The 24,795-nt window shown below is 47.2% G+C and overlaps 6 protein-coding genes across 8 annotated transcripts; 3 read left to right on the plus strand and 3 right to left on the minus strand.

The window, feature by feature from the left end:
• Positions 1-624: 624 nt before the first annotated feature.
• On the plus strand, positions 625-4,272 carry smcr8a (Smith-Magenis syndrome chromosome region, candidate 8a). Its single transcript, XM_067233349.1, has 5 exons — positions 625-1,229; positions 1,372-1,648; positions 1,700-2,395; positions 2,492-3,099; positions 3,364-4,272. Exons 1-5 carry the CDS (start codon positions 625-627, stop codon positions 3,818-3,820), a joined length of 2,643 nt encoding a protein of 880 aa, XP_067089450.1. The 3' UTR covers positions 3,821-4,272.
• Positions 4,273-5,900: 1,628 nt separating this feature from the next.
• Positions 5,901-11,525, minus strand: shmt1 (serine hydroxymethyltransferase 1 (soluble)). Of its 3 annotated transcripts, none has more exons than XM_067232697.1 (12): positions 11,372-11,525; positions 10,170-10,289; positions 9,902-10,047; positions 9,441-9,556; positions 9,047-9,207; positions 8,575-8,656; positions 7,727-7,939; positions 7,318-7,431; positions 7,056-7,178; positions 6,686-6,802; positions 6,507-6,617; positions 5,901-6,415 (listed from the first exon to the last, which is right to left on the minus strand). In XM_067232697.1, exons 2-12 carry the CDS (start codon positions 10,260-10,262, stop codon positions 6,243-6,245), a joined length of 1,449 nt encoding a protein of 482 aa, XP_067088798.1. In that variant the 5' UTR covers positions 10,263-10,289; positions 11,372-11,525; the 3' UTR covers positions 5,901-6,242. The 3 variants fall into 3 exon arrangements, with proteins under 3 accessions (XP_067088798.1, XP_067088799.1, XP_067088800.1); XM_067232698.1 differs by lacking the exon at positions 11,372-11,525 and adding an exon at positions 10,390-10,408; XM_067232699.1 differs by lacking the exons at positions 9,902-10,047; positions 10,170-10,289; positions 11,372-11,525 and adding an exon at positions 9,761-9,779.
• A 660-nt stretch (positions 11,526-12,185) lies between these two features.
• pdap1b (pdgfa associated protein 1b) lies at positions 12,186-14,297 on the minus strand. The gene is made up of 6 exons (XM_067232700.1): positions 14,189-14,297; positions 13,830-13,921; positions 13,556-13,636; positions 13,267-13,385; positions 13,020-13,171; positions 12,186-12,647 (listed from the first exon to the last, which is right to left on the minus strand). The coding sequence occupies exons 1-6, from the start codon at positions 14,199-14,201 to the stop codon at positions 12,595-12,597; spliced, it is 510 nt and encodes a 169-aa protein (XP_067088801.1). The 5' UTR covers positions 14,202-14,297; the 3' UTR covers positions 12,186-12,594.
• A 602-nt stretch (positions 14,298-14,899) lies between these two features.
• Positions 14,900-16,852, plus strand: bud31 (BUD31 homolog). The gene is made up of 4 exons (XM_067233195.1): positions 14,900-15,078; positions 15,270-15,392; positions 15,547-15,713; positions 16,127-16,852. Exons 1-4 carry the CDS (start codon positions 14,985-14,987, stop codon positions 16,175-16,177), a joined length of 435 nt encoding a protein of 144 aa, XP_067089296.1. The 5' UTR covers positions 14,900-14,984; the 3' UTR covers positions 16,178-16,852.
• Positions 16,853-17,291: 439 nt separating this feature from the next.
• cpsf4 (cleavage and polyadenylation specific factor 4) lies at positions 17,292-21,100 on the plus strand. The gene is made up of 8 exons (XM_067233057.1): positions 17,292-17,672; positions 17,896-17,946; positions 18,081-18,233; positions 18,580-18,675; positions 18,837-18,930; positions 19,282-19,354; positions 19,462-19,629; positions 19,881-21,100. Exons 1-8 carry the CDS (start codon positions 17,570-17,572, stop codon positions 19,947-19,949), a joined length of 807 nt encoding a protein of 268 aa, XP_067089158.1. The 5' UTR covers positions 17,292-17,569; the 3' UTR covers positions 19,950-21,100.
• A 258-nt stretch (positions 21,101-21,358) lies between these two features.
• Positions 21,359-22,748, minus strand: atp5mf (ATP synthase membrane subunit f). Its single transcript, XM_067233247.1, has 4 exons — positions 22,699-22,748; positions 21,981-22,088; positions 21,706-21,822; positions 21,359-21,516 (listed from the first exon to the last, which is right to left on the minus strand). The coding sequence occupies exons 1-4, from the start codon at positions 22,712-22,714 to the stop codon at positions 21,488-21,490; spliced, it is 270 nt and encodes an 89-aa protein (XP_067089348.1). The 5' UTR covers positions 22,715-22,748; the 3' UTR covers positions 21,359-21,487.
• Positions 22,749-24,795: the final 2,047 nt, after the last annotated feature.

Genomic DNA, 24,795 nt, shown 5'->3' on the forward strand with positions numbered 1-24,795 from the left:
TTTAATTTTTTTGTATTATTTTCAAAACAGAAATCCGTTCGTATTATTTGTTATCATCCATTAAATTGAAAGGAATGTTTACTAATATTATGTTTCATAGAACTTGAACAGATCACGTGATGACGCTGAATGACCAGCTGGGTAATTATGGCTTGTCTCAGTGGTCGTCAAATTTGCATGTAGGATTTACTGTGGCTTTACCAAAAGATCAGATTTGCGTCTACCAGGACTCGAGAGTGTATAGTTATAACTGTTCATGACAAGGTAAAGACGAATTTATCTATGATGGTGGTCGACGTACGGTTGCTTTTCGTCTCGCATCATTGGCTGTTTGCAGTATTTGTTATCCAGCAATAGCATCGGCACAGCATCTCCGTCGCTAACGAGCTATTCGCTTTTTGTGAAGAAAGGGAAGGCCCCCAAGTTGTATTTAAATGTCATGATATATAATCGTTACCTTTTTGCTAGCGGCATAATTAATATGGGCAGTGTACCTTCCAGTGTAGCACGGGACAATCGCATATCAGTGTTTGCCAATGTGGAGTGGGCTCTCATTTCCCCTGTTTGACAGATCGTTGGGACGTGTTGTGTTTCCCCTGATGCCGTGTATAAAACATCGCGAATATGATAGGTTCCCCGGACGTAGTGGCGTTCACTAAAGAAGATGAATACGGGGATTCTTATCCCGACCCATGGGCTCTCCCAGATGAGTTCTCGGTTCCGCTCTTCCCTCACGCTGCTAACTCCAACCCATGGGCCAAAACCTCCTACGCCAAGTTCACCAAAGACTTCATCCTCATATCTGAATTCTCGGAGCAGGTGGGCCCGCAGCCCCTGCTCACCATCCCGGACGACCCGAAAGTATGTGGCACCTTCGACCTCAACTACTTCTCCCTGCGGATCATGTCGGTGGACTACCAAGCCTCGTTCGTGGGCCACCCGCCAGGCAGCGGCTACCCCCGGCTTAGTTTCGTGGAAGACTCGCGGGTGGTCCTCGGTGACTCGAAGGAGGGGGCATTTGCTTACGTCCATCACCTAACACTGTACGACCTGGAAGCGAGGGGGTTCGTGCGTCCGTTCTGCATGGCCTACGTCTCCGCAGATGAGAGGAAAATCATGCTGCAGTTCCAGGAACTCTCTTTGCGGTTCTCCCGAGCCTCCGAATGCCTGAAGACCGGGAACAGACGAGCCTTCGCCCGGGAACTTCAAAGGAAACTGCGGGACCTGGAGTAAGTACCCTAGGGTCCTTCTCCCGTATAATACAGTCAGTCAGTCAATTGTATTTATTGGTGCAGTTGTTTAGTTAGTATGTGTTAGCTTTCAAGTTAATTGTATCTATTTGCCTCAAAGTACATATTTTTATTCTGACAGGTACACCCGTGCTGTGCTCCAGAAGGAGGAAGGCTTGCAGAGAGAGGCGGGGCCTCAGGGCTGTTACTCCGCCCACGCTGTGGAGAAGGCCAATGAGCTCGCCAACGTGGAGAAGAGCATCTATGAACACCGAGACTTGCTGCGTCAGATCTGCTCGTACCCCCGGCGCGAGCGCCGCGACCCCCACGTGGTCACCTGCCACAAGTGCTCCTCTGAGGCCGAGCAGCTGGCCGACACGTACTCCACCCTCACCACCCCCCCGCACCACGACCACGCTGCCCCGGGGGGGGATGGCGAGGGCCAGGTGGGTGAGGAGGCTGGAGAGGAGGAGGAGGAGGGGGAGGGGGGCAAACGCAAGCCCTCCTACATCCCCCAGCTGATCAAAGCCAAGTCAGCCAAGTGTTTCGACAAGCGTCTGAAGAACCTGCAGGAGCTGTGTGAGCAGACCTTCTACGAGGCCACGGTGGAACTACTCAGGGACACTGAGAGGAGTTTCCGGGGGGATCTTTGTTACCTGCACACACGCCGACTTGACAGAGCACTCCGCAGGAAACAGCAAATCACCAACTTCCTGTTTGAGGAGGATCTGGGAGAAGATGAGGAGGATGAGGGCGGGGCTCTGAGGCCGTACTGTGCTGTGAACCACATGGCAGACACCAACACACACACACTCACACACACCCCTCCTATCCTGCTGTGCCCTGATCCCCTGGAGATGGAGTCCCTGGATCCCTACCCAGCCTCTGAGGCAAGCCATGCCCTGGAGAGTGAGCCCATGTCTGGGGATGGTCGCCTGGAGTCTTCCCCCTCTGACCAGACCCTGGGGACCCAGGAGAGCTCCGAGGAGACTAAAGGTAGCTTCAGCAGTGAGAGGAGTGCAGAGGCACAAGGAGAGGGCTCCCCCGCTGGCTTGCAGACACACCACCCCAACGCTGACCTGAACCCTGACCCTGACCTGAGTCTCGACCCAGAGAGGGAGAGCACTAGTGACGAGGTGGACACCACCCCCGTCGAAGAAGAAGCTGCAGAGGGGGGAGACCAGACCCCCTGTGGCAGAGAGGGTGACACGTTTTGTGAGGGTGAAGTTGTCGCCGACACCGTATGTGAGGCAGAACTGGAGTCGTTAGTCCAGATGGACACAGCATGCTGCATGTCCCAGGAGGGCTTCCTCTACGACTCCTCAGGCCCAGATTCTGTGCCTGGTCTTGGGCTCAGAGCTCCCCTCCGCCCCCCTCACTCCCTGGTGGTTAACCAAGAGCCCCAGGCCATGGTTCCCCTCCAGGGGGACTATATGGTGGGCTCTCCCCGCTCAGAGAGTCCCATGGTTGGGCTGGAGCTGCCAACTGGCCCTCTAGGGGAAGCTGTCCACAGAGGATCTGTGGAGGAAGGTTCCGACTGTACCATGAGCGCGTCGACGGGTTCCGACCGGGCAACCTCACCTCTGGGCTACGGGGGTGTGGTGACGCTGCGGCAGAGGAAGCGGGCGGGGCAGGGCGCCCTGCGCTTCGTGAGGCAGTACCCGTTTGCCCTGCAGGCTCTGTGGTGCCTCCTGAGCGGGAGGACTGTGGTGGTGCTAGGGGCGGAGGAGGGGAGGGTCCGCAGGCTGGTGTCCGCCCTGGCTCTCTTTGTCCCTGGGCCAGGTCGCTGCGGAGAGAGGGTCCAGCCGTGGCTGTCCTGCCCCTTCACCCTGACTGACCTGCAGAGGTGGAAACTCATTGGATTGCAAAGGTGAGGGAGGAGTTTGAGGCAGAGGGAGAGGAGAGCAGGAAGAGCGTGTTGGTGGTGTGTGTGTTTGACAAGGCTGGTTCAGTGGTTGCAGTGTATGTTTTGTGTTCTGTCTATGGTCTTGACTTTCCCCTAAGGAAAATCTGTTCTCATGTCTCACTAAAGCTTCTCTGGTTCTGTCTCAAACTCCATTCCACCCCTCCCCATCCTTCTCCACCCCTCTCCTCACCCCACCCCTCTCCTCACCCCACCCCTCTCCTCTCTCAGGATGGTGTCTCCTGTGGGTTCCAGCATGCTTTGCTCCCTGTCCCGCTACAGTCGCTACATCTCCATCCTGGATGCAGACCAGAAGACCCTGCGCTGCCCTCCCTACCGTGGCCAGCTCCTCGCCAACATGGCCGACCACCGCACCTACATCCGCCGGGGCTCAACCTACTTCATGCACGTCCAGAGCACACTAACCGCGCTGGCCGCCAAGGCCTTCCTGTTTACCTTCACCCACCACCTCCACCTTCCCATCAGCCCCGGGGAGGGCTTGGAGGGCTCGGAGGGCAGGAGAAGCCTCTTCCTGCAGGACCAGCTGGGTCTGGGGGAGGAGGACAGTGGAATACTGCTCTACCTCAGCCGGCTCATCACTCAGCAGTACCTAGAGCCAGCCACTGGGGGCGCTAGCGCTCCCAGCTTTAGTTTTAACTACATCACCAGCGTTTTATACAAGATCTGAGAGGAAGACTTGAGCTGAGGTCTTAAGAGAGGCCTTTCAATGTTTTCTCTTCATCCCTCTCTTTCTGTCTCTTTCTTTCTCTCTGTCACCTTGTAGGAACCCGAAAGGATGTGTGGGTGCATTTTAACATAATTGTTTACTTAAGTTTGTATTTCTGAAGGTAACATGCACACACTACCAGTTTGTGTTTAGACCTGAATTACTCAGTGGTTCTGCACCACACATTTCAACATATGGTTTATGTTGATAACTACAGTATATTAATTTACATTTCATCCATGATGTATTCAGAACCCTTGTCAAAAGGGAACACGGCTGAATGTCTTTGAGATCCTGAGCCAGTTTGCCTAATGCATTAGTCCAACTAACCTTTGAACTCCCACCAATCGTTCACAAGGTTAATCAATCAGTGTGACCTCAAACGAGGCAAAAGCTAGCCCCTAGAACCTCTCGGTGACGTGCTGTTACTGAGACAAAGTTCTCCCTCTGTGTATATATCTCTCATGCTCACATACATAACTGTTCTATCTGGAGTCATCTAAAGATTCTCACAGCACATGATCATAGATCCTTTTTAATCTTACTTGCAAACGCCAGACTGTAGGTCTGGATTGAATAGTCAACACCTTACGCCATAAAACCCTACTTCCCTTCCATGGTGTGTAGGTGATGCTGATGCATGGGAAAGTGTGTGTGTGTGTGTGTGTGTGTGTCGTCCTCTCCACGTGATAGTTGCATGTCCTGAGAATCACCCACATTACACCGCTAAGATCACTCCGACCATCTCCATAGTGACCATCTCCATAGTAACCGCTGGCTGGAGGTACTAGGGGGTGCTGTTGTGTCAGCCAGTTTTAAAGCTATTAAACTTAATGTATTGAACTTCACTGTTGTCTTAAAAGTTGCGTGAGAGTGTTGTGGTGTCAGCATGAAACTGTATTGTGACAGGGTGGAACACTATAAAAAAATATGTTTTCCGTTAGCCTTTTGAGAACCAGATCCGACTTATTAACGTGTTTGAGATGAAGGCCTTTGTGTTGTTCATGTACCAGAGGACCTGTCGCCGTGGTGACCAGCTCCTCAGCTACTGCTGTGAAGCAGACCAAGTAGAAAGCCAACTGTAGGTGACAGCCTACATGTTATACTGTAGATGAAAGCCTACATTGTTATACTGATATGGGTGTCAAGACAGTTAGGGGTCATCGTAGTCTCTGTTCGGGACTACATGAAATGGATGAGAATTCTATAACTGTTTCAATCAACATCACTTGGTGGAAACTGAAATGTATGTATCTCACAGCACCACGAGTAAATCTTAACCAGATCATTCCATTGATACTCTGAATCGTTCTCAAACTCTATTTCTAGTTTGAGGCCGCTCTGTTGGTGTAGATCTTTTTTTCCACGTCTGATGTCTTAAACGAACATGATTTCAGTTCAGTTGTACTCAGACGCTACAGATTGTTTTTAATGCAAAAATAAATACTGAATGTAACCTTAAGAAAAGCCATACCACAGTAAACTCAGTGTGTTTCCCATCATGTATAATTTAGTCTGCTGGAGCCTTAGTTACCTGCTGTGGGGAAATCACTGCATCCTGTTTATCAAGCACCACAGACACACAGCAGGGTCTGGAACTGTTGAATGTCCTTCTACATCCCGTGGTTAATTCCCATTAAATTATTTGTGAATTTGTGACGTCGAAACCTGTGAGTGCTGGGGCTAGCAGCGCTGGAGCTAGCAGCGCTGGGGCTAGCAGCGCTGGGGCTAGCAGCGCTGGGGCTAGCAGCGCTGGGGCTAGCAGCGCTGGGGCTAGCAGCGCTGGGGCTAGCAGCGCTGGGGCTAGCAGCGCTGGGGCTAGCAGCGCTGGGGCTAGCAGCGCTGGGGCTAGCAGCGCTTCCCTGCCTGTTGGTTTGAGCCTCACTGAGACGCGCAACGCAACCCTCTGATCAATATTAAAGATCGAATACTTAACATGTCTGAGTACATTTCTTGTGTATATGTGAAGTTCTTGTTTTGAATGGATATACCTGGTTTGGGGTGTGTGTGAATAACTATTTTGAAGGAAAGGTTTTGCATATGTTATCCAACAGATCAGTTTACTTGTACAGTTAATGTGGTCTCAGAATGACAGAGTAGCTTCACACATCATTTGGCAGCAGACAGCACAGGAAAGGAGTTAACACAGCTAACATCAGTGTCATCTGTTGTGTAACAACAGTCAGTCAAAGCAATTTAAAGTGGTTGCCATGGGGGCAAGGAAGGGGGCATTCAGAGCCGAATACCAAACCCCCGGTTTGAACAGCCCCTGGCAGCAAGGAAGTGTAGAAGTCACTAGGCATTTCTAATAACAAAAACACAAACCAGCAGAAGCCACAGCAGGAATTTGAAGGCAGCTTAATAGATTTCTTCCCGGGTCTCTCTACAGCTCAGGGAGGCCAGGCATGGGGAAGTGCCCAGCGAAGGCCTCCACCTCCCCCCTGAGCTCAGCTACCCGCTGCTGGTGCTTCTCTCCATGGGCCAGGGCCTCTCTGAAGTCCTTCAGGGTGGCCTTGGGGTCCAGGCTGGACTGGATCTGCAGAGTCAGCTGGATGCCTGCAAGGACGCACCACACCCAGGGAGTTAGACAGTGGTACAACTCTCCCTGGCTTTGTTCATCTCACACACACACAGGGTCAAAGGTCACCTCTGTGGATGAAGTCAGCCACCTTCCTGAAGTCGTCCTCCAGCAGGCCTCTGGAGGTCAGAGCAGGGGAGCCCAGCCTCAGACCACTAGGACGCAGAGCGCTCTTATCCCCTGCAGACACGACGACAAGGTTACACACACACACACACCAGCAAACGCACACACCAGCAGTACGTTACCTGGGCAGGTGTTCTTGTTACAGGCAATGGCACATGCTTCCAGAACCTTCTCAGCCCGTCCTCCGTCGCTCTTGTTGGGTCTCAGATCCAGCAGGACCAGGTGGTTATCCGAGCCTCCTGGAGGACAGCAAGCACAGCCCATGAGACACGCCCACTCTGCCTCCAGGCGCCCACGCTGCCCTCGGGGCCCGCGCTGCCCTCGGGGCCCACGCTGCCCTCGGGGCCCGCGCAGAGGCAGCTGCACCTCAGCAGATGCAGCTGCACCTCTCCCCTCTGCCCAGGGTTCCTCCTTAGCTGGTTACAAGCCATCTGGACGAGGGGTCAGAGGTCATCTCCCCATGTCGAGTGTAAGGTCATAGGTCAAACTCACCAGTGACGATCTTGTAGCCGTGTTTGATGAGTGTGTTGCTCATGGCTTTACAGTTGGACAGAACCTGCAGCTGGTAGGCCTTGAACTCAGGGGTCATGGCCTGCTTAAGCGCCACCGCCACCCCTGGACACACACACACACAGCTGTGAGTGTAACCTCTACAGCCTCTACACCACAGTACTGTGTGTAATATATAAGAGGCAGGTTGTGCTGTATACAACAGGCAGGGTGTGTAGAGGGGTGTACAGGGTGCTCCTCCTACCAGCGATGGCGTGGTTGTGAGGTCCGCCCTGCAGCCCAGGGAACACGGCCTGGTTGATCAGAGACTCCAGGTTGTACAGGGTCTCTTTCCCCTTGGCGTCCACGCTGCGTACACCTGGGGAGAGGTGGAGGAACACACTGAAAGAGAGGAAGTCTTTTAAAACACACACACACCACGTGAACACACTCCCTACACGCGCACACACTCTCTTCAGGTGAACACACTCCGTACCCTACACACACTCTCTTCAGGTGAACACACACACTCTCTCTCTTCAGGTGAACACACTCCGTACCCTACACACACTCTCTTCAGGTGAACACACACTCTCTCTCTCTTCAGGTGAACACACACACTCTCTCTCTTCAGGTGAACACACTCTCTCTCTTCAGGTGAACACACTCCGTACCCTTTCGGTAGAAGATGACCCCGGAGCGGCAGCCCCGGAGCGTTTTGTGCGTCGTCGTGGAAACCACGTCGCAGTACTCGAAGGGTGACGGCACGACGCCGGCAGCCACCAGCCCGCTGATGTGGGCCATGTCAGCCAGCAGGAATGCCCCATTCTGCTCCGCTATCCCACGCAAACGAGCGTAGTCAAGGTTACGCGAGTAACAGCTGGTTCCTGGAGAGCGGAGCAGGAACAGGAAGTGAGGAAGAGGGCTCCCGATCCCTTCTGTCTACATAAACCACTTCCACAATGTGGGGAAAGTAGCCATGACACTTTGGTATCATCACGTTTTATATCAAACAGTCAGGTGATCCTCAATGATCGCTAGGCCCCAAAAGACTGACAGATGAAGTTGTGAGGCTTCTAATCCACTACAAGCCCTAGGGAGGGCTTTCTGATGGCTCACAATTCCACTTATGGTTGGAAAAAAACAGCCTTACACTGCATTTTTGCAAGCCCTTATACTTTTTTTTTTGTTATTTTGTCTACTTATGTTTTTCCTTTTTTTATGGATGCACTGTACGCCTCTTTCAGAATGGATTAGGCCCTCTCAAGAATACATGTTTTTGCGTGAAAATATGTTTTCAACCTTTAAAAAAACTATTTTTCGAAACTTTTTAATAAATATATTTGTTCAACCTTCCAAACCCTGTTTTTCGAAACTTTTTGGTGAAAATATGTTTTCAACTCCACTAGACAGCTTCAGAGTCATTCATCTGTACCAGGGCTGACCAACCCTGCTCCTAGGGCTGGACACTATACATAAAACTGCTGGGGTCAGTGTGTGTGTGTGTGTGTGTGGTTCAGACCTGCAATGATCAGACGGGGGTGGAACAGTCGTGCGTTCTCCTCTAGACGGTCGTAGTCGATGTAGCCGGTGTCTGGGTTCACCTACACACACACACAATCAGATGAACCCCACCATCACACACTCCAGGACACGTCACAGCCAGATGAACCCCACCATCACACACTCCAGGACACGTCACAGCCAGATGAACCCCACCATCACACACTCCAGTCCGTTTACACAACATCAGATAACACAGGGATGTTCCCTCTGCAGTGTCAAGGACACAGTTGCACATTTACATGACGATTCCTGACAACATAAAAGCATGGTGTCACTTCCTCCTGGTGTCACTTTCTCCTGGTGTCACTTTCTCCTGGTTCAAATGAGGCTGAAGGTTTCCACTCTTCATTAGGGCAAGGAAACACATCTGTTCCAGAGGGCTGTGTTCCTGCAGTGTATCTGTGTGTGGTATGTGTGTGTGTGTGTACCTTGTAGGGCATGGACTCAAAAAAGATGGAGGTGGCCGAGATCTTCTTCTTGTCAGTCATGAAGCCGTGAGTGAGGTGACCTCCGTCAGGAAGGTCCAGCCCCATGATCCTCCCATGGGGCTCCACAATGGCCGTGTACACAGCAAAGTTAGCAGGAGAACCTGGAGGAGGAGGAGATTGTTCTTCCACTCAGCACGACAGACACATAACATGAGGTAACAACACATATTTGGACAATAAAGAAATACCACCATAAAAATGTTAATACAAAATGATACCTTCAAGGCAAACATCACTTATTGGTGTGTGTGTGGGGGCATGCGGGCGTGTGTGTGTGTGTGTGGGGGCATGCGGGCGTGTGTGTGTGTGTGGGGGCATGCGGGCGTGTGTGTACCTGAGTAGGGCTGCACGTTGACACCCCACCTGTCTGGGTGCAGGCCGTACGCCTGCAGAGCCCTGCTCTGACACAGCCTCTCCAGCTCATCCACATGCTCCGTGCCTCCATAGTACCTACGCATGGGAACAACAAATACTATTAATGCAATGTTTAAAATTAATAAGAATATTAGTCTTGTTTATATAGTTATTATTAAGGATATTAATAGGAGACTATTGTGTAATGAACATTTTGTGCATGTTTTTATGCTGTGTGTGTGTAGCGTGTGTTCCTCTGTCCAGGGTAGCCCTCAGAGTGGTGTGTGTGTGTGTGTGTACCTCTGTCCAGGGTAGCCCTCAGAGTGTGTGTGTGTGTGTGTGTGTGTGTGTGTGTGTGTGTGTGTGTGTGTGTGTGTGTGTGTGTGTGTGTGTACCTCTGTCCAGGGTAGCCCTCAGAGTGGTGTGTGTGTGTGTGTGTACCTCTGTCCAGGGTAGCCCTCAGAGTACTTGTTGTTCATGCAGGAACCCAGAGCCTCCAGCACAGCTCTGCTGGTGAAGTTCTCAGAAGCGATCAGCTCCAGACCATACGTCTGCCTGTGCTTCTCTCTCTTAATGATGTCGAACACCTGGGACACACACACGATCTGTCTTTACACACGCATGATCTGCCTTCAGTTTCTACACACACCTGAAAAAGAGACCTGTTTCAATGTAAACTGAAGTTCTTACTTCCCAGATGAGCACTCACCTCTGAGTCGTTGGTGGAGAGAGGTTCCAACATCATCTTGTTGTGGGACTCCCACGTGTCTTGGCTCACATGGTCACCGTTTGTCACAGACATAGCTGGGCTGTTCTCTCACGGGGAGATCTACTCAAACATACACAAACGTACAGGGTTAGCTAGGACAGAATCCAAGTCGCCATAACTAATGACGTAAACCAAAAAAGTTTTTGTTTTGTTCCGCTACCTAGATACTGGACAATATCGGGCGTGTGGTCAAGCGGTTGTGCTCATCGACCATATCAGCCCCCTTGACTAACTTGCCTTGCACAGGCTCTGACCATTGCGACATGCCCAGTTAAACTTTGACCAGTCAGATGTGTCTGATAAGACTGTTTCGGCAGGGACACTGTCAAAACATGTTGTGGAAAACACACGATACTAGCTACAAGTTAGGTTGTCTAACTGTTTCGTAACTTGAAGTCGCCTGTTTAGTAATACAATTAGAGAATCATCCACAAGCATTGCTGACAGATTTTCAAGTTTTAGCTACACGTATCTTGTGATATTGTTAGACTAGGAATACTTTCTCGTTTTATGGACGATTTGTTATAAATTATGAAGCAACGGTACGTCAGGAAAAAAACTGGGTTTGCCACTGTCCTTAACTGCCATTCCCAATGCTGCAATAGCTGGAAGCACATGCTTCTTATTAACTAGCAGTCAGGCTACTTGTTGGCTAGTGCAAGAATCCAGCAATCTCAGTTTTAGCATTAATCAGCACCCCATATCAAATTAACGACGCACAGTTATTTGCATTAACTTGCTACACACATTAAAAGCGTTTCCTGTGGTTGTGACGCAGGCTGTCACTCACTCGGTATGACATTTTCCCGCGACTCACATGTTAATTTTATTAGATCAAGTGTTTCCAAACAGAAAAAGTCCAGATATTTTGTTCACAAAATATGAAACAAAAAGAAAATTGCATTTTAATTAGTGCTAACAATCTAGTATTCAGTGTTAAGTTTGGAGACCAGCGAGCACCTGGACCCCTACTGTACTAGCTAGCAAGGGAACACACGTCAAGTCACGCACCGGCAAAAAAGTACTCCCTCGCTAAAAAACAAATACAATGCAAAATGTTGGTACAAATGTCTTATCTAGACAAGAAAATGATTACCGAGCCATAGCAGCATTATAATGTGTGCGTTTTGTTGGCTACCTACCAGACTGAGTATCGCTGCAGACGCTGAAAGGACTCGGAGTTAGTCAAAGTTGGAGATGGAGGATAACGAAGTCCGCGAAAACATTTCTCCAATCAATTCACTAGCTGTGGTTTTGCGTCATCGTCGTAGTCCAAGTGATTTTATAACGCTTGAAGTCAGACCCAAATATATAATTGTGATCTAACAGCAAATAATACTGTGAACTTGATATAATATAAGTGGTGATTAACATTTAGGTAAGAGTATGGTATACATCATTGTACATTAATTTCACAAAGACCAAACATATTTATAGAGATCTCAGAAAATGTCTTAAGTGCAATATTCATGTGCATTCATAGCAACAACAAAAAATACCACTGGAAGTTTTCATTTTCTTCGATTATAGTTTCAATCAGTCTGGTTGAGAACAATATGTCTGTCCTGAAAACGCATGCAAGGATACTTACTAGCAGCAGTATTTTACACTAGGCTATTGTGTAGATACATTCAGTATACTGCAGTTGTATGAAAAGACCACAGTTGTATGATATCAATATTACTACATCTGGGATGTTAACCCTAATTCTAGTTTAAATCATATTTAGAGTCTGTCCAGGTCATTCTCTCCTGAATGAAACGTTAAATGGTCATGTATGATGCCACAGATCCTCATAACATGCATGATGATTCCCTTTATGACTGCTACCTTTTAATAAAGGGGACTGTTGCCTGGCCATTGTCTCATGCAGTGTCCTGACAGGCTAACCTATCTCCCCTCCCATCCACACGATTCCGCTCTTGTCGAAAAACAAACATCTCAATGAAGTCATAATATTCATCTTAAATATATTAATGATTGAGCTATTATTTACAATGACTCATCAAATCCACACAAGTGAGAAAGATCACTCATTAATAAAGAAGGTCTGCATGTTAATACTTGTGGTATGCTGAGTAGCAGGTGCACCATGTAACAACATCATGTCCAGGGTGAAAGGGTGTTTGTAAGTGAAAGCCTGTTTGCCCAGGAAAGTAACACTGCTAGATTTCCATGTGAGATATCCAGAACCCTTGTGTCTCTCTCTGTGTCACGTGTCGGTCTTGTTCGTCTCCATCCAAGTGATCATTCTATGGTTACTATGGATACAATAAACAGTAGTATTCCTCACAGCTCCTCCTTAAAAAATCAGTCAATTATTGCATCAGTCCATGAATGCCTTGTGGGTAAATGTAACTGTGTCTCATTTCAGGGAGAGGGAAGACACTCCTTTAACTGCAGCTGCTCCTTCTTTTGCTGTGAGAAACAAACCAAACATGATTACAATATCAAGTAACCTCACAAACTAGAACAGCATTGGTAAAATAAAGAAACATGCATGGTTAACACCTCATGACACATCCCCTAATGTTAAACGTAAAGTTCAGGACATTTGTTGAAATCATGTTCCTGTCACACTGTCTTGTTTAACAGACTGCTCCTTAGCACTGATATTGTCAAACTGTGCACTATGGGACCAGACGAACAACGCTATATGGTTCTAGTTAACACCTTTATTTCTAAGAGTGTAGTCTTGGTCCTTAATAATCTGCACTTTTGAACGCCGCTTTGGATAGAAGCATCTGTTAAATGAATAAATGTAAAATCTCTCTGGCCAGGGGTGCCCACCTCTCCTCTCCTCCTCCTTCCTCCGCACAGCATCCTCCCTCTGCTTCCTGACGATGGCGAGGCGAGCAAGGTCTGCCTTCGCCTGGTCAGTCTTTCCCGCCAGGTGCATCTTCATGTAGTGTTCCTTGGCCTTCTGCTTCTCAATCTCCTCTCTGACAGGAGAGAAATATAAAACATAAACGGTACAGTACATGAAGGTGTGTGTGTGTGAGCGGTGTGTGTGTGTGTGAGTCTCAGCGACCCTCACCTCTCTCTCCTCGACAGCTGCTTGGGCTCGTCTAACTCGATCTGGGTCACCTTCTTTGACTTTGTCGCCACTCTGTTGGGGTTCTCTATGTCTATCAAGCCTTCCACACCTTTCCTCTTCTAAAGAACCCCACACACATCACACAGACATAAACACCATGGTAGCAGTACATTCATTGCATTGTGCAGGATGGAGAATGTGAAGGAGAATATTAAAATTTGTATTCGTTTAGCAAATGCTTTAGAGATATAGAGTGAGTGGAAAAATAGAGACAGAACAAAAGATGTACCAGAGAGCCGTCATCATCGCTGTCTTCAGAGCCCGACCCTGGAAGTGGTTCCTGAGCTGCACCTTCTGTCTCTTCCTCCTGCTATCACACACATACATCCACACACACACACACACACACACATACATCCACACACACATACATCCACACACACACCCACACATCAATATAGGTCCTGATATGGTTGCCAGCAGGCTGTTTCCATTATGTTTTTTGTGATGCCTGATACTTAAACAGGATGTTTCACCTGAACAGGCTTCAAGGAATAACAAACCTTTTTCCTCTCCTTCTCAGCTTTCATCTGAGCGTCAATCTCCTCAGGACTGGTGTAGGTTCGCATACGGCCCTTATGACCACCTTTTTTACCTAAAACAACAGTGCACAGGGAGAAATTATACACCAAGCTGGCATACTACAGACTACTAGACACTGGTTAAATAAAGCTAGCAGAACTGTATTTTTTAGAGTACTGTTAATTGTATGTAGTTAGTAATGTTTTAATGACAAGCAAGCAACAATATCATGCAAGAGGATCCAACTACCATGACAGCTGCAGTAAATAAGATTAGGCTAGCATGTAGCCTGGTCTGCTAACTTTAATTACACACAAGTTGCATGCCTTATCATTCTTACCTCCTTTGGGCATTTTGATGATCAAAACCTTTATGACAAAAAATTGATATCTAAACACATGTAAACTGACTGACAGCCTGGCTGACAGCTGTCTAAAAACAACTTGAACAGATCCTTTTCGCAGCACAACACTCACAGTTGTCCAACAAATTGCCTTACAGTAAACAAGCACGAATGTGAAAATAAATACGTATATTTTCAATGCAAACCTAGATACTGGGTTGAAACGGAAACATATACAAAAGTATAATGTACTCGATTCGAAAAATCATCTACAAACAAAAATAAGTCGAATAACGTTATTAAGTCAAAGGCGTATCAAGGTAGACAACCTGATGCAACATGACAGGACCAAGAGCAACACATCTAATTTGGTTTCAGCACTAAATGTACAGATATAAGAGTATATTTTAGAAAAGTGTAATTTTAACGTCACTAACACTGACCTCCCTTCAAAACGGCAAATATTTTCAAATAAATTAGAAAAGGTGTGTTCGACTTCATGCAGCGCCAGCGGCGCCGACAGCCGGCTGCAGCCGGCTGCCTTGAATCTGAGAATGCCATTGGCTGCTTCACGTCAGCCGGGCTGCAGGCGGCTGCAGACGACGCCGGCGCTGCATGAAGTCGAATGCACTTATAGATACATGCGTTTCTCCGATACAGTGACGTACATCATATGAGACGTTGACGAATACAAGAAGGACCCCATCGTCTTCGACGCAGATTAGGATAGACGGGTCCTCCTTGGTATCGAATGTGATATTTTCTTACCTAATTTTTACCATATTAAAGAAAGATGCCCAAAGTAAAGAGAAGTAGGAAGCCGCCTCCGGATGGGTGGGAGCTCATCGAGCCGACTCTGGACGAGCTGGACCAGAAAATGAGAGAAGGTTAGCCTAGTTAGCTAGCTATAGATAGCAGAGCGGTTGCTCTGTTCCACAATAACAAAAAGCCTTTCGCCGTAAACAGCACGACACCGCATCGTACTATAATTCTCCATCTCTTTGGAATGTAGTATTCATGCACCTCGGTTATTTATTCGTGTGTAAATGTACAGTTGACATTTCTATATTTTCTCCAGCCGAAACTGAACCTCACGAGGGAAAGCGAAAAGTGGAATCGCTTTGGCCGATCTTCAGGCTGCACCACCAGCGAAGCCGCTACATCTTCGACCTCTTCTACAAAAGAAAGGCCATCAGCAGAGGTATTGATAATAGGAAACAATCTTGCATGTACTATCTGGTGTGTATATAATATATGTGTGTGTAATTACAATTGGTGTGTCAGTACAGTAAGTACAACTGCAATGTCCACTTGGAAATGCCGACTCATGTCTCTTTCACTGTTTGTGCTTTCAGAGCTGTATGACTACTGCATCAAGGAGGGCTATGCAGACAAAAACCTGATTGCCAAATGGAAGAAGCAGGGATATGAGAATCTGTGCTGCCTTCGCTGCATTCAGACACGAGACACCAACTTTGGAACCAACTGCATCTGCAGAGTCCCTAAGAGCAAGCTGGAAGTGGTGAGTTAGGGGGGGGGGGGGCGTTCTGCAGAGAAGGGAGACTGGCGTTGGTCACGGTTTGGAATGGAAGGGAGAAAACAGGACAGTAAAACGGCGGATATTGCAAAAAGAAAATGGACAGCGTAGTTAAGGCGGCAGGCGTGTGTTGCTAAGGCGCATTAACTTAAACTGTTTGTTCCGATCATTTTTTTAATCTTTAGAAACTTTTTTACTACAGCACACCAAGAAGTGTTAGCCCCACCATGAAACAAGCAAGAACATTGTGTATTCTATTGTGTGTATATATTCACATTGAAATTCTGACATTGATTTGAGCCCCACGACTGTATGGATTACTTGGTGTATCACAAGAAAATCAAAAGATTTTCACATCAAAATATGATTTTAAATGTCTTTTCTCCCCTTGCTTACAGGGAAGAATTATTGAGTGCACCCACTGTGGCTGCAGAGGGTGTTCTGGGTGAATCCGTGTGCAGTCTGGCCTTCCCATGAGACATCAGGGCTCATCCAACTTCAACCTGTGTGCTTGACATCCCCAGAGTGGCCTGGCCTAGAAACATCCATGCCACAGTCCCCAAATCAACCTTCAACCTCCAGTGCACTTCTGCTGGTCTGAGAGAGCAGGGCAGGGCAGGGAGAACCAACATGGCTGCTGGAACCATTTGAAAGCCAAGTGGCCATGTTGGTTGAACCTGTGATATCTTAGATCTCTGTTAGTGTAGGTATTAGGGCTTGGGTTTTTGGTTGATTTGGGACTGGATTGATCTTTTTCACTTAGTTTTACCCCTGGATTGTCCTCAAAGCTGAAGAACTGGGATGATTGAAAGGTGCATAGTGGTGAGAACCACCTTGCATCTAAAATTGCTCAGGGTGTCATTTACACCGAATTCTTTAATTTCTGCAAAAATTGAGGCGTGGTGGGCCTGAGAGTGAATGTCGGGGTTGTCTGTTTGCAGAGTACCATTCCAGTTGTTTTGTGCTCATTACGGTCATTATAAGTGCTATTGTATCTCATTTCATATAGGGGGGGGTAGGGGGAGTGTTTTTTCATGTCATTGTTTTGAACCTGATGACGTTTTTCCTTGTACTTGATCATTTTAAATAAAGTGGTTCTGGTTTACCAGTTCTTTTAATTCTCATTTTATCTGCCACTGGTTGATTGTCTATTAGGGGGGCGGGGGTGTAATGTTTAGAATTTACTGTGGAACTCCTGAGCTTGTTCGCTGCAGTAAGTAAGATGATAGCGATGGCCGGAAACCTACATCCCGGGTGTACGGAACTAAATGTCAAATCGTTATTTTCTTCTAAAGAGATTGGAGGACGATAAGGCGTGCTAGTAGAGATCAGAGAATTTCGAGAGGATTCTCGTCCAAGACAAAATCTCAAGAAAATGTTCTTGTCAAGTTACCATATTCCATAATTATTCAATTAAAATGTAATCATTCAATACGAATATTTCCGAATACAATTAATTATTAGGGGGACAGTATAAATATGATTGTATCGTGCTATCGCGATTGATTGCATTTGCCTTCCCAAAGGTTGAAGTTCAACCGCGCCTGCGTGCATTCTGGAGGTTGCTAATTCAAGAAACATAATAGACTAGCAGCTACAAGTTACCGAACAAACTTCATCACGTTTTAGTCAGGCAATGAATCCGCTGTTTTGTTAGCTTGCAAAGTGTATTACTTTAACGTCTCGTATGAGCAGTAGCTCAGTTTATTTTCTATGTTTGGCTAAGCCGCTAGCTGAAATTACGGATAGCGAGCCATCGTTGTAGCTCAGATAGTTAGCCTAGCTAGCTAGCTGTTTAGCTTATTTTCTACATCACTTCGAGCCCCAACCACATAGTAAACATGCAAGACCTTCTAGCCACTGTAGATCACATTAAGTTTGATCTAGAGATCGCTGTGGAGCAACAGCTTGGTGCCCAGCCGTTACCCTTCCCTGGAATGGACAGTAAGTCTCGTCTTGTTACTTAGTAACAAATGCATGTTGGCATAGCATGCCATTTCAAACCGAGCATCTATTGCATCACAGGCCAGTGAATCCAATTCAACACGGCTAACAAAATAAATATAATTATAGCTATTCGAGTTCCCTAGCTTATATGTTCTTTATAGGCTTGCCTTTCTTTTATTGCTTTCCAAGCATTCCAATATTGTGCTGTACGTTTCCACAGAGTCTGGAGCTGCAGTCTGTGAGTTTTTCATGAGAGCAGCCTGCGTGAAAGGTAAAGTTTCAGAAGTAATTACAAGACAAACGACCCCCTGCTCTGTTAAACCTCTGTCCGGAGACCCGATGAACCCCTCTGCCTTGCAGTACCACGATCCAGCCAGCTGATTCGTGTATGTGTCCCGTTCGCAGGTGGGATGTGCCCCTTTCGTCACATCAGCGGGGAGAAGACGGTGGTTTGTAAGCACTGGCTCCGAGGTCTGTGCAAGAAAGGAGACCAGTGCGAGTTCCTGCACGAGTACGACATGACCAAGATGCCTGAGTGCTACTTTTACTCCAAGTTCGGTCAGTCGCCCAGCAGAGATTTGGGGTTCCCCTTTGTACAACATCTACAAAAGGTCCCCTTCTAAATGTATATGGTAGAAATTCACCTGAGTTTGCATTAAATCTGACTGTTTTAACCAAGATTATTTTGCAAGATGGGTTTCAACTGCATTTAAGTTCCCTGTCATAGGCTAACCTGCAGTTTGGCAAATTCCCCATGTATTCCCATTAATTCCCATGGAAAGTTTCCAACATTGCATTACCCTGTTTCTAATGCACACCAACACAGCACTTGGGTATCAGACATATGGGGGTTCCTAGTTCCCCGTCCTCATCTCCTGTCTGTCTCTGGGGCTGGATCCTCCAGGTGAATGCAGTAACAAGGAGTGTCCGTTCCTGCACATTGATCCAGAGTCCAAGATCAAGGACTGCCCCTGGTACGACCGAGGGTTCTGCAAACACGGTACGTCCCATGAAGAAGCTGAGCAACACCATGACACCTGTTACACACACACACACTGACCTACACACACACACACACTGACCTACACACACACTTTATTTCATGTTCATCAGTCTCCTCCTCATTGCTTTGTCTGCTCTCTCTCCCTCTGGCCCCTGCAGGCCCTGACTGCAGGCACAGACACACCAGGAGGGTCATCTGTGGCAACTACCTGGTGGGCTTCTGTCCCGAGGGCAAGTCCTGTAAATTCATGCAGTGAGTTCCACCTTCTCTAAGTCCACCTCCGCTGGGCAGCTGCTCTCGTGCTCTTAGACAGATAAGAACCAAATTGATGTCAGAGTGAAAATGGCACCGTTATAGCAACAGCAGTAAAAAAAACAAACACTAGGGACATCATTGACAAACCTTTATTTGCATCTGCGAAATGAACATGTTAGTGTTCTGAACAGGGCCTGTGTGTGTGTGTGTGTGTGTGTGTGTGTGTGTGTGTGTGTGTGTGTGTGTGTGTGTGTGTGTGTGTGTGTGTGTGTGTGTGTGTGTGTGTGTGTGTGTGTGTGTGTGTGTGTGTGTGTGTGTGTGTGTGTGTGTGTGTGTGTGTGTCCACAGCCCTCGCTTTGAGCTGCCAGTGGGAGCGACAGAGCAGCCTCCTCTCCCCCTGCAGACCCAGAACCAGCAGAAGGTAAACAGCTACTCCAGTAACACACACTCTCTGTTTGCACGCTTCCATTCTCAAGTGCTAGCATCAGTGAGCCGTCTCCATGACAACATTGTGTGATCCTCCCCCAGCCTGTGCCGTCGCTTGGCCGCTCGTCCCTCTCTCTGATCCAGCTGACCAATCCTGGCACGGGAGGGGGCTACCAGCCGCGGCCTTACAGCATGGGGGGCAACATGCACCACAACAACATGGGGGGGAACCGGGGTCCACGCCCCCTCGACCAGGTCACCTGCTACAAGGTCAGTATGAGCTTTGCCTCTCACCTTTTCAGTTTCTCTCACCCTCTCTGTCTGTCCCCCTCTGTCTCACTCTCTCTCTGTCTCACTCTCTCTCTGTCTCTCTCACCCTCTCTGTCTCACTCTCTCTCTCTGTCTCTCTCTCTCACAGAGCTTATTCAGATTCTTACATTGTCACGTTGCATCATTGAGCAGACCCTTATATCCAAACCCCTTGGGCCCAACTCTTCTGACTCCCTCCCTCTCATCTGCAGTGTGGAGAGAAAGGTCACTACGCCAACAAATGCACCAAGGGCCACCTGGCCTTCCTGAGTGGTCAGTAACTCCAGCAGCAGTGCGACGGCCCGCTGCAGGAGAGGAGAGGGGGCTGCTGGTGCTCCTCTGCAGGGGGACCCTCCCCGGGGACCCGGCCCCCCCCCCCACACACACACACTCTTCCATGGAGCAGAGGCAGATTCTCGTGCAGCTAGCAGTGCTCAGGCTGCAGGAGGAGCCAGACTGAGGGAGTATCAGATGTGAGGGATGAACGTAGCCAGCAGGCTTTTAAACATGAACCCAATGTCAGTTCCATCTCCTTTCAGTTCACCTGAAGTGATGTTTCAGTTGAAAGGTTACAATGGTGATGTTGGAATGTCTCGTCAATAAGACTGAAATGAGATGGAATTCATCCCAATGCTGTATTTTACCATCATACATTTCTGATACTACATCCAAAGTCAACATTACTGCCCCTGAAGATCTTTTGATATAGATTCTGCATTGAAGCTTAAACCTCCCTCCCACAATGTAAATTAATGAAATAACTTCAATGTACTGATCCTACTGAAACTCAACATCCTTCAATTTTCATTTTGATAGTTCACTTTCCAGTAGACTTGTATATACACTGTTACACCTTGAAGAGCAGATTTGAGTCCACTATGCTTGTATCCATGGGAACCTTTAGCACCTTTGTTTATTTGGTAACAAAGTGATTAAATGGTAACATCAGGTAATGTTTTCTACTTATTTTGGTCAAAAGCGAGAGCATGTTCATGGTTTGATGAACGCAAACTGTCGTTTGGGGCCACTACATTGTTCATCTAAAGAGCTGTCTAACATTGTTGACTGGTGCCACCCCTAACTGTCCACCAAGGTGTTCTTATCTCACTACCGAATCCCAAAATACCGGACACTTAATATTTATGTAAATAGGTGATTTTTGTAAGCTTTGACATGTGTACTTCTCAGTCTGTACATCGTGGTTGCACTTGTGTCTGTTCTGCAACCTTTATGAATTGTACACAACCCTGCCTGAAGTGTTTTAACATCTTGTGAAACGATTGTTAAACCTAAGCGCTGTGCGACATCCTAAACATGGAAGCGTGGTACTGTTGGCTGGATGAACAGAAACGTCTAAGAATGTAGAAACAGCAAGCTCTTCCAAGTGTGAGGTGTTGCCTTTGTACATTAAATATGCCTTCTTTTTCTTGGATGTACTTTGTCTAAAAAGCTTTATCATTTCCACTGGACTGTGTCCTCAAGCAATGTGCCCACACACGCCAGAGACCTGGGCCGCGTTTTCCAGATTCGTTAACGAATCTGGGCGGCCCTTGTCAGTGTTTGAGACTGCATGTACCATAAAACTCATCCGTAACTCATATTTAAAGATATCTTCATATACCTATATCTCAAAACACACACGACTGATACCGGTGTCAACATTCCACCAACCACAACACTGAAGCATAAATTCTTAGAAGTGTTTTATTTGTCACAATGGTTGTATAGTACAGAGCAGGAGACAGGTCCCCCACTGGTGCCGGCTGGCCAGGGGGCAGAGGGAGCAGGGGACCCTGGAGGTTAAAGGTCACATCAAGGTCTAGTGGTACTTTCTCCACCGGTCGTGCTCTGAGAGAGGGAGGGTGGAGACAAGAAAAACAGTTAAATTATCTAGAGATTCTCTGCGTGATTCAAGACAAAAGCAGCAGTTAAAAAGGTTAACCCTGGAGAACTGCAGTACAACCCTTAGTTAGAAACGGTTCCAGTTGAACTTTCCAGACTAGCTCGGCACACAGGTAAACACCACGCAACACTTACTGATGTGGTCATACTCCCAGAGGTAACTGAGGGCCACATAGCCAACCAGCAGCATGGCTACACCACCAACACCTCCTTTCTTCACATTGATGTACTTGTTGTAGTATCTGTCATGGCCTGGGAGAGGAAAACACGTTAAACGACCTTTCTAAACCGTTGGAAAGTTTTAGTATAGGTTGAATACGTGCTGATCATCGTGGGTTCAGCAATGTGTGTATTTTTGCGGTTGTTTTAATGGCCTAGTGTGTCTTACTAATAAGGAGCTAGGTTCTCACCCCTGCGGACGGAAGCCAGGAGACCGTTGGGGGTGAAGTCCCTTGTGCCCAACCAGGATCCCAGCTCATTAATCTTCACCTCCATCAGCCGCTTCTCGGCCACGGGAACTAGGACAAGCCCAGCAAAAAATCACTTTATTATTAAATGAAGGCTGACCCAGTCGTGCTTCCATGAAATGGCCTCAGTTGAGTATGTGCAATAGATCGTTACATGTCGAACACGTCTGCATACATAAACGCACCATGTATCGGTGTGTTTGCAAGTTGGATGTCAGCATTAACAAGCGACTTGAATCAGACTAGCAAACGACGTAGCTTGCATTTGTAGCGAACGGATTTGGTAGCCTACTGTACAGCTGATTTGAAAAGTTTGCTCATTAGGAGTAAAATAGGCGTTCATACATAAAAATCCACAGACAAACGATAACACATTTTTATGTTAGGATTCAATGTCACACATTCTGAAGAGTGTTAGCTATACGTTTCTTAATGAACGACAAGTACAGAAAAGACCTTGACTTGACTCAATGGAAGGTGGTTGCGTTGCGGCCTTCAGACAACCCCTAAAAACCCATTTGCTGCATTTAAATCCCAGACTGAGTGGTAGAACACAAGTATTGTGTTTTTTTAAAACATGCCACGTAGCAATTACAACATGCATACATCCAAACAAATCGTTACACAATTTACAACTTTCAGGGATGAAACGCAGCGTTACCTATTTTATCCGCCATCTTGATCGGTGGGAGAGTGAACCGCGGTGGACGATGGGAGTGAAATGGAGTAGAGGATTGTGGGAGATAACTCAGCCTCTTGTCCACTAGGGGTCAGTAAAGGACAGAACACAGCTTGCAAATGATCCAATCCAGCTGACCATCAGACATGGAAGGAACGCCTCACATATACAACGGTGTCCAAATAACATGTGGCCTACAGTCGACTTGAGGTGTGCGTGTGCATGCCTACGTGCGTGAGACAGACACAGAGAACATCTGTCATTCATTGCTGATAAGCAAAAAAGAACAACATTTAACCATTTTTGTTATATTTTCTTTTACACACACATAAGCACACACACACACACGCACACACGCACACACACACACACACACACACACACACACACACACACACACACACACACACACACACACACACACACTGGTAAGTGATGGCCAGGATAGTGGTTTCGGCCCTCAGCCAAGGCCTGGGGCTCTGTCTTATTGGAGTGATTTCCCTTCTTTGCTTTAATGACAGTCATTAGTTAGAAGACTCGTACCACTGGATCCTCTCCACAGTCTTAGATCATTAGGGTGACGTACAGCTGCACTGTGTGTGTGTATGCTAGCGTGTGTGTGTGAATGTGTGTGTGTGTGTGCCCATCTATATGGAAGCAACTTAGTGACACAATGTTTTTAATTTTAAAAGGCATTGAATACTTAATATTGAAATTTAAACACCACGGAATGTGTTGGTTTTGAATTAATCTCTTTAAAATTGAAATATGAATTTATTTCAGTGTAAAAAAAACTACCACATTGTTACTCTTGATGGTGACAATTCAGCTCTCCATGTCTTTGAGAACGAATGTTTGTCCTCTCCAGAGATGGCAAAAGTACCACATCCTTCACTCAAGTAGAAGTACAGATACTCATGTTTAAAAAGACTGTCGTAAAAGTTGAAGTACTGACTACGCTTTTTCACTCCAGTTAAAGTAAAGAAGAGTGGGCTCTGACATATTTAACCCTTGTGTTATCTTCGGGTCATTCTGACCCATCAGTCATTGTGACCCACCGTCGTATTGCGACAAATTTACCTCATACAAAAACAAAGTGAAGCATTTTCTTTTAACTGTCGGGCTGTCTCAGACCCCCCACATTGAAATGGTTAAAAGAAAATTATTTTTATTTGTTTTTGTATTGGGTAAAATTGGGTAAACACAACGATGGTTCGTTATGAACCTTTGGGTCATGTGACCCGAAGGCAGCACGAGGGTTAAGTAAAAGCCATTACTACTACCTGTGAAAGGAGGAGAGAGGAGAGCAGAGAAGCCTAACACACACACACGCACACCAACGTAGATAGGACAAGAGGCAGGTGCCCTGGAGGGCTTCCAGAGAGAGAGAGAGAGAGAGAGAGAGAGAGACATAGAGAGACACAGAGAGAGAGAGAGAGAGAGAGAGAGAGAGAGAGAGAGAGAGCCCTTTGATGCTGATGGAGTGAGATGGAAGGAAAAGAAGAGAAGGGTGGAGGCAGGGAGGGAGAGAGAGAGAGAGAGAGGCCCTGAGTGCTGCAGTGACTCTGCACACGTCTCTTACACATGACCTTTAAACACATTCGCTGTCTTGTATCCCTCCATCTCTCCCTTTCTCTCTCTCCTTCTCTTTCCATCTAACCCTCTCCCCCGTATTTCCTGTTGTCCGTCTCCATCCCTCTCTCTGAGATGTGCTCTTCCTGTCCCAGGGTGGTTCGGACCGTGGACCAGTGAGCCAGGATGTGTGTGCGTGCACGTTTGTGTGTGTGCACGTTTGTGTGCTTTTGAGAGTGTGTTGCGTGTGCACGTATCTGCGTGCGTGTGCGTGTGGGTGTGTTGAACACTCCATAGGGAGGGATTCATCTCTGAACAGCCTGATAGATTCAGCCACTAAATCAAACTTCCTCACTCATATTTACACTCTCCAGCCGAGGCTAATGCACTCTGACACTGAGTGGTGCACTGAAGGTCTTAAAGAATGGCACACTCTTAGAGGAATGGAAGAAAGTGGAATCAAATATTAATATCTTTATACATGTGTCACTATTAGCAAATGCAAAA

This window comes from Osmerus mordax, chromosome 3 (genome assembly GCF_038355195.1).
Source record: "Osmerus mordax isolate fOsmMor3 chromosome 3, fOsmMor3.pri, whole genome shotgun sequence".
Lineage (NCBI taxonomy): Eukaryota > Metazoa > Chordata > Actinopteri > Osmeriformes > Osmeridae > Osmerus > Osmerus mordax.

What these genes read in the sequence shown, in the direction of transcription:
- atp5mf (XM_067233247.1), bottom strand. An exon ending in CCTGGCTTCCGTCCGCAGGG is followed by an intron (nt 21,823 to 21,980) that starts GTGAGAACCTAG and finishes TTCCTCTCCCAG; the next exon opens with GCCATGACAGATACTACAAC. An exon ending in CTGGGAGTATGACCACATCA is followed by an intron (nt 21,517 to 21,705) that starts GTAAGTGTTGCG and finishes TCCCTCTCTCAG; the next exon opens with AGCACGACCGGTGGAGAAAG.
- bud31 (XM_067233195.1), top strand. Translation starts at nt 14,985, where the DNA reads ATGCCCAAAGTAAAGAGAAGTAGGAAGCCGCCTCCGGATGGGTGGGAG. An exon ending in AAGAAAGGCCATCAGCAGAG is followed by an intron (nt 15,393 to 15,546) that starts GTATTGATAATA and finishes TTGTGCTTTCAG; the next exon opens with AGCTGTATGACTACTGCATC. An exon ending in CTAAGAGCAAGCTGGAAGTG is followed by an intron (nt 15,714 to 16,126) that starts GTGAGTTAGGGG and finishes CCTTGCTTACAG; the next exon opens with GGAAGAATTATTGAGTGCAC.
- shmt1 (XM_067232697.1), bottom strand. Translation starts at nt 10,262, where the DNA reads ATGTCTGTGACAAACGGTGACCATGTGAGCCAAGACACGTGGGAGTCC. An exon ending in TCTCCACCAACGACTCAGAG is followed by an intron (nt 10,048 to 10,169) that starts GTGAGTGCTCAT and finishes TGTGTGTCCCAG; the next exon opens with GTGTTCGACATCATTAAGAG. An exon ending in GAGGGCTACCCTGGACAGAG is followed by an intron (nt 9,557 to 9,901) that starts GTACACACACAC and finishes TCCCATGCGTAG; the next exon opens with GTACTATGGAGGCACGGAGC.
- smcr8a (XM_067233349.1), top strand. Translation starts at nt 625, where the DNA reads ATGATAGGTTCCCCGGACGTAGTGGCGTTCACTAAAGAAGATGAATAC. An exon ending in AGGAAACTGCGGGACCTGGA is followed by an intron (nt 1,230 to 1,371) that starts GTAAGTACCCTA and finishes TTATTCTGACAG; the next exon opens with GTACACCCGTGCTGTGCTCC. An exon ending in CCCCGCACCACGACCACGCT is followed by an intron (nt 1,649 to 1,699) that starts GCCCCGGGGGGG and finishes GCTGGAGAGGAG; the next exon opens with GAGGAGGAGGGGGAGGGGGG.
- pdap1b (XM_067232700.1), bottom strand. An exon ending in GCGATGATGACGGCTCTCTG is followed by an intron (nt 13,386 to 13,555) that starts GTACATCTTTTG and finishes GGGGTTCTTTAG; the next exon opens with AAGAGGAAAGGTGTGGAAGG. An exon ending in GAAGGAGGAGGAGAGGAGAG is followed by an intron (nt 12,648 to 13,019) that starts GTGGGCACCCCT and finishes TGTTTCTCACAG; the next exon opens with CAAAAGAAGGAGCAGCTGCA.
- cpsf4 (XM_067233057.1), top strand. Translation starts at nt 17,570, where the DNA reads ATGCAAGACCTTCTAGCCACTGTAGATCACATTAAGTTTGATCTAGAG. An exon ending in AAGTCCTGTAAATTCATGCA is followed by an intron (nt 18,931 to 19,281) that starts GTGAGTTCCACC and finishes GTGTGTCCACAG; the next exon opens with CCCTCGCTTTGAGCTGCCAG. An exon ending in ACCAGGTCACCTGCTACAAG is followed by an intron (nt 19,630 to 19,880) that starts GTCAGTATGAGC and finishes TCTCATCTGCAG; the next exon opens with TGTGGAGAGAAAGGTCACTA.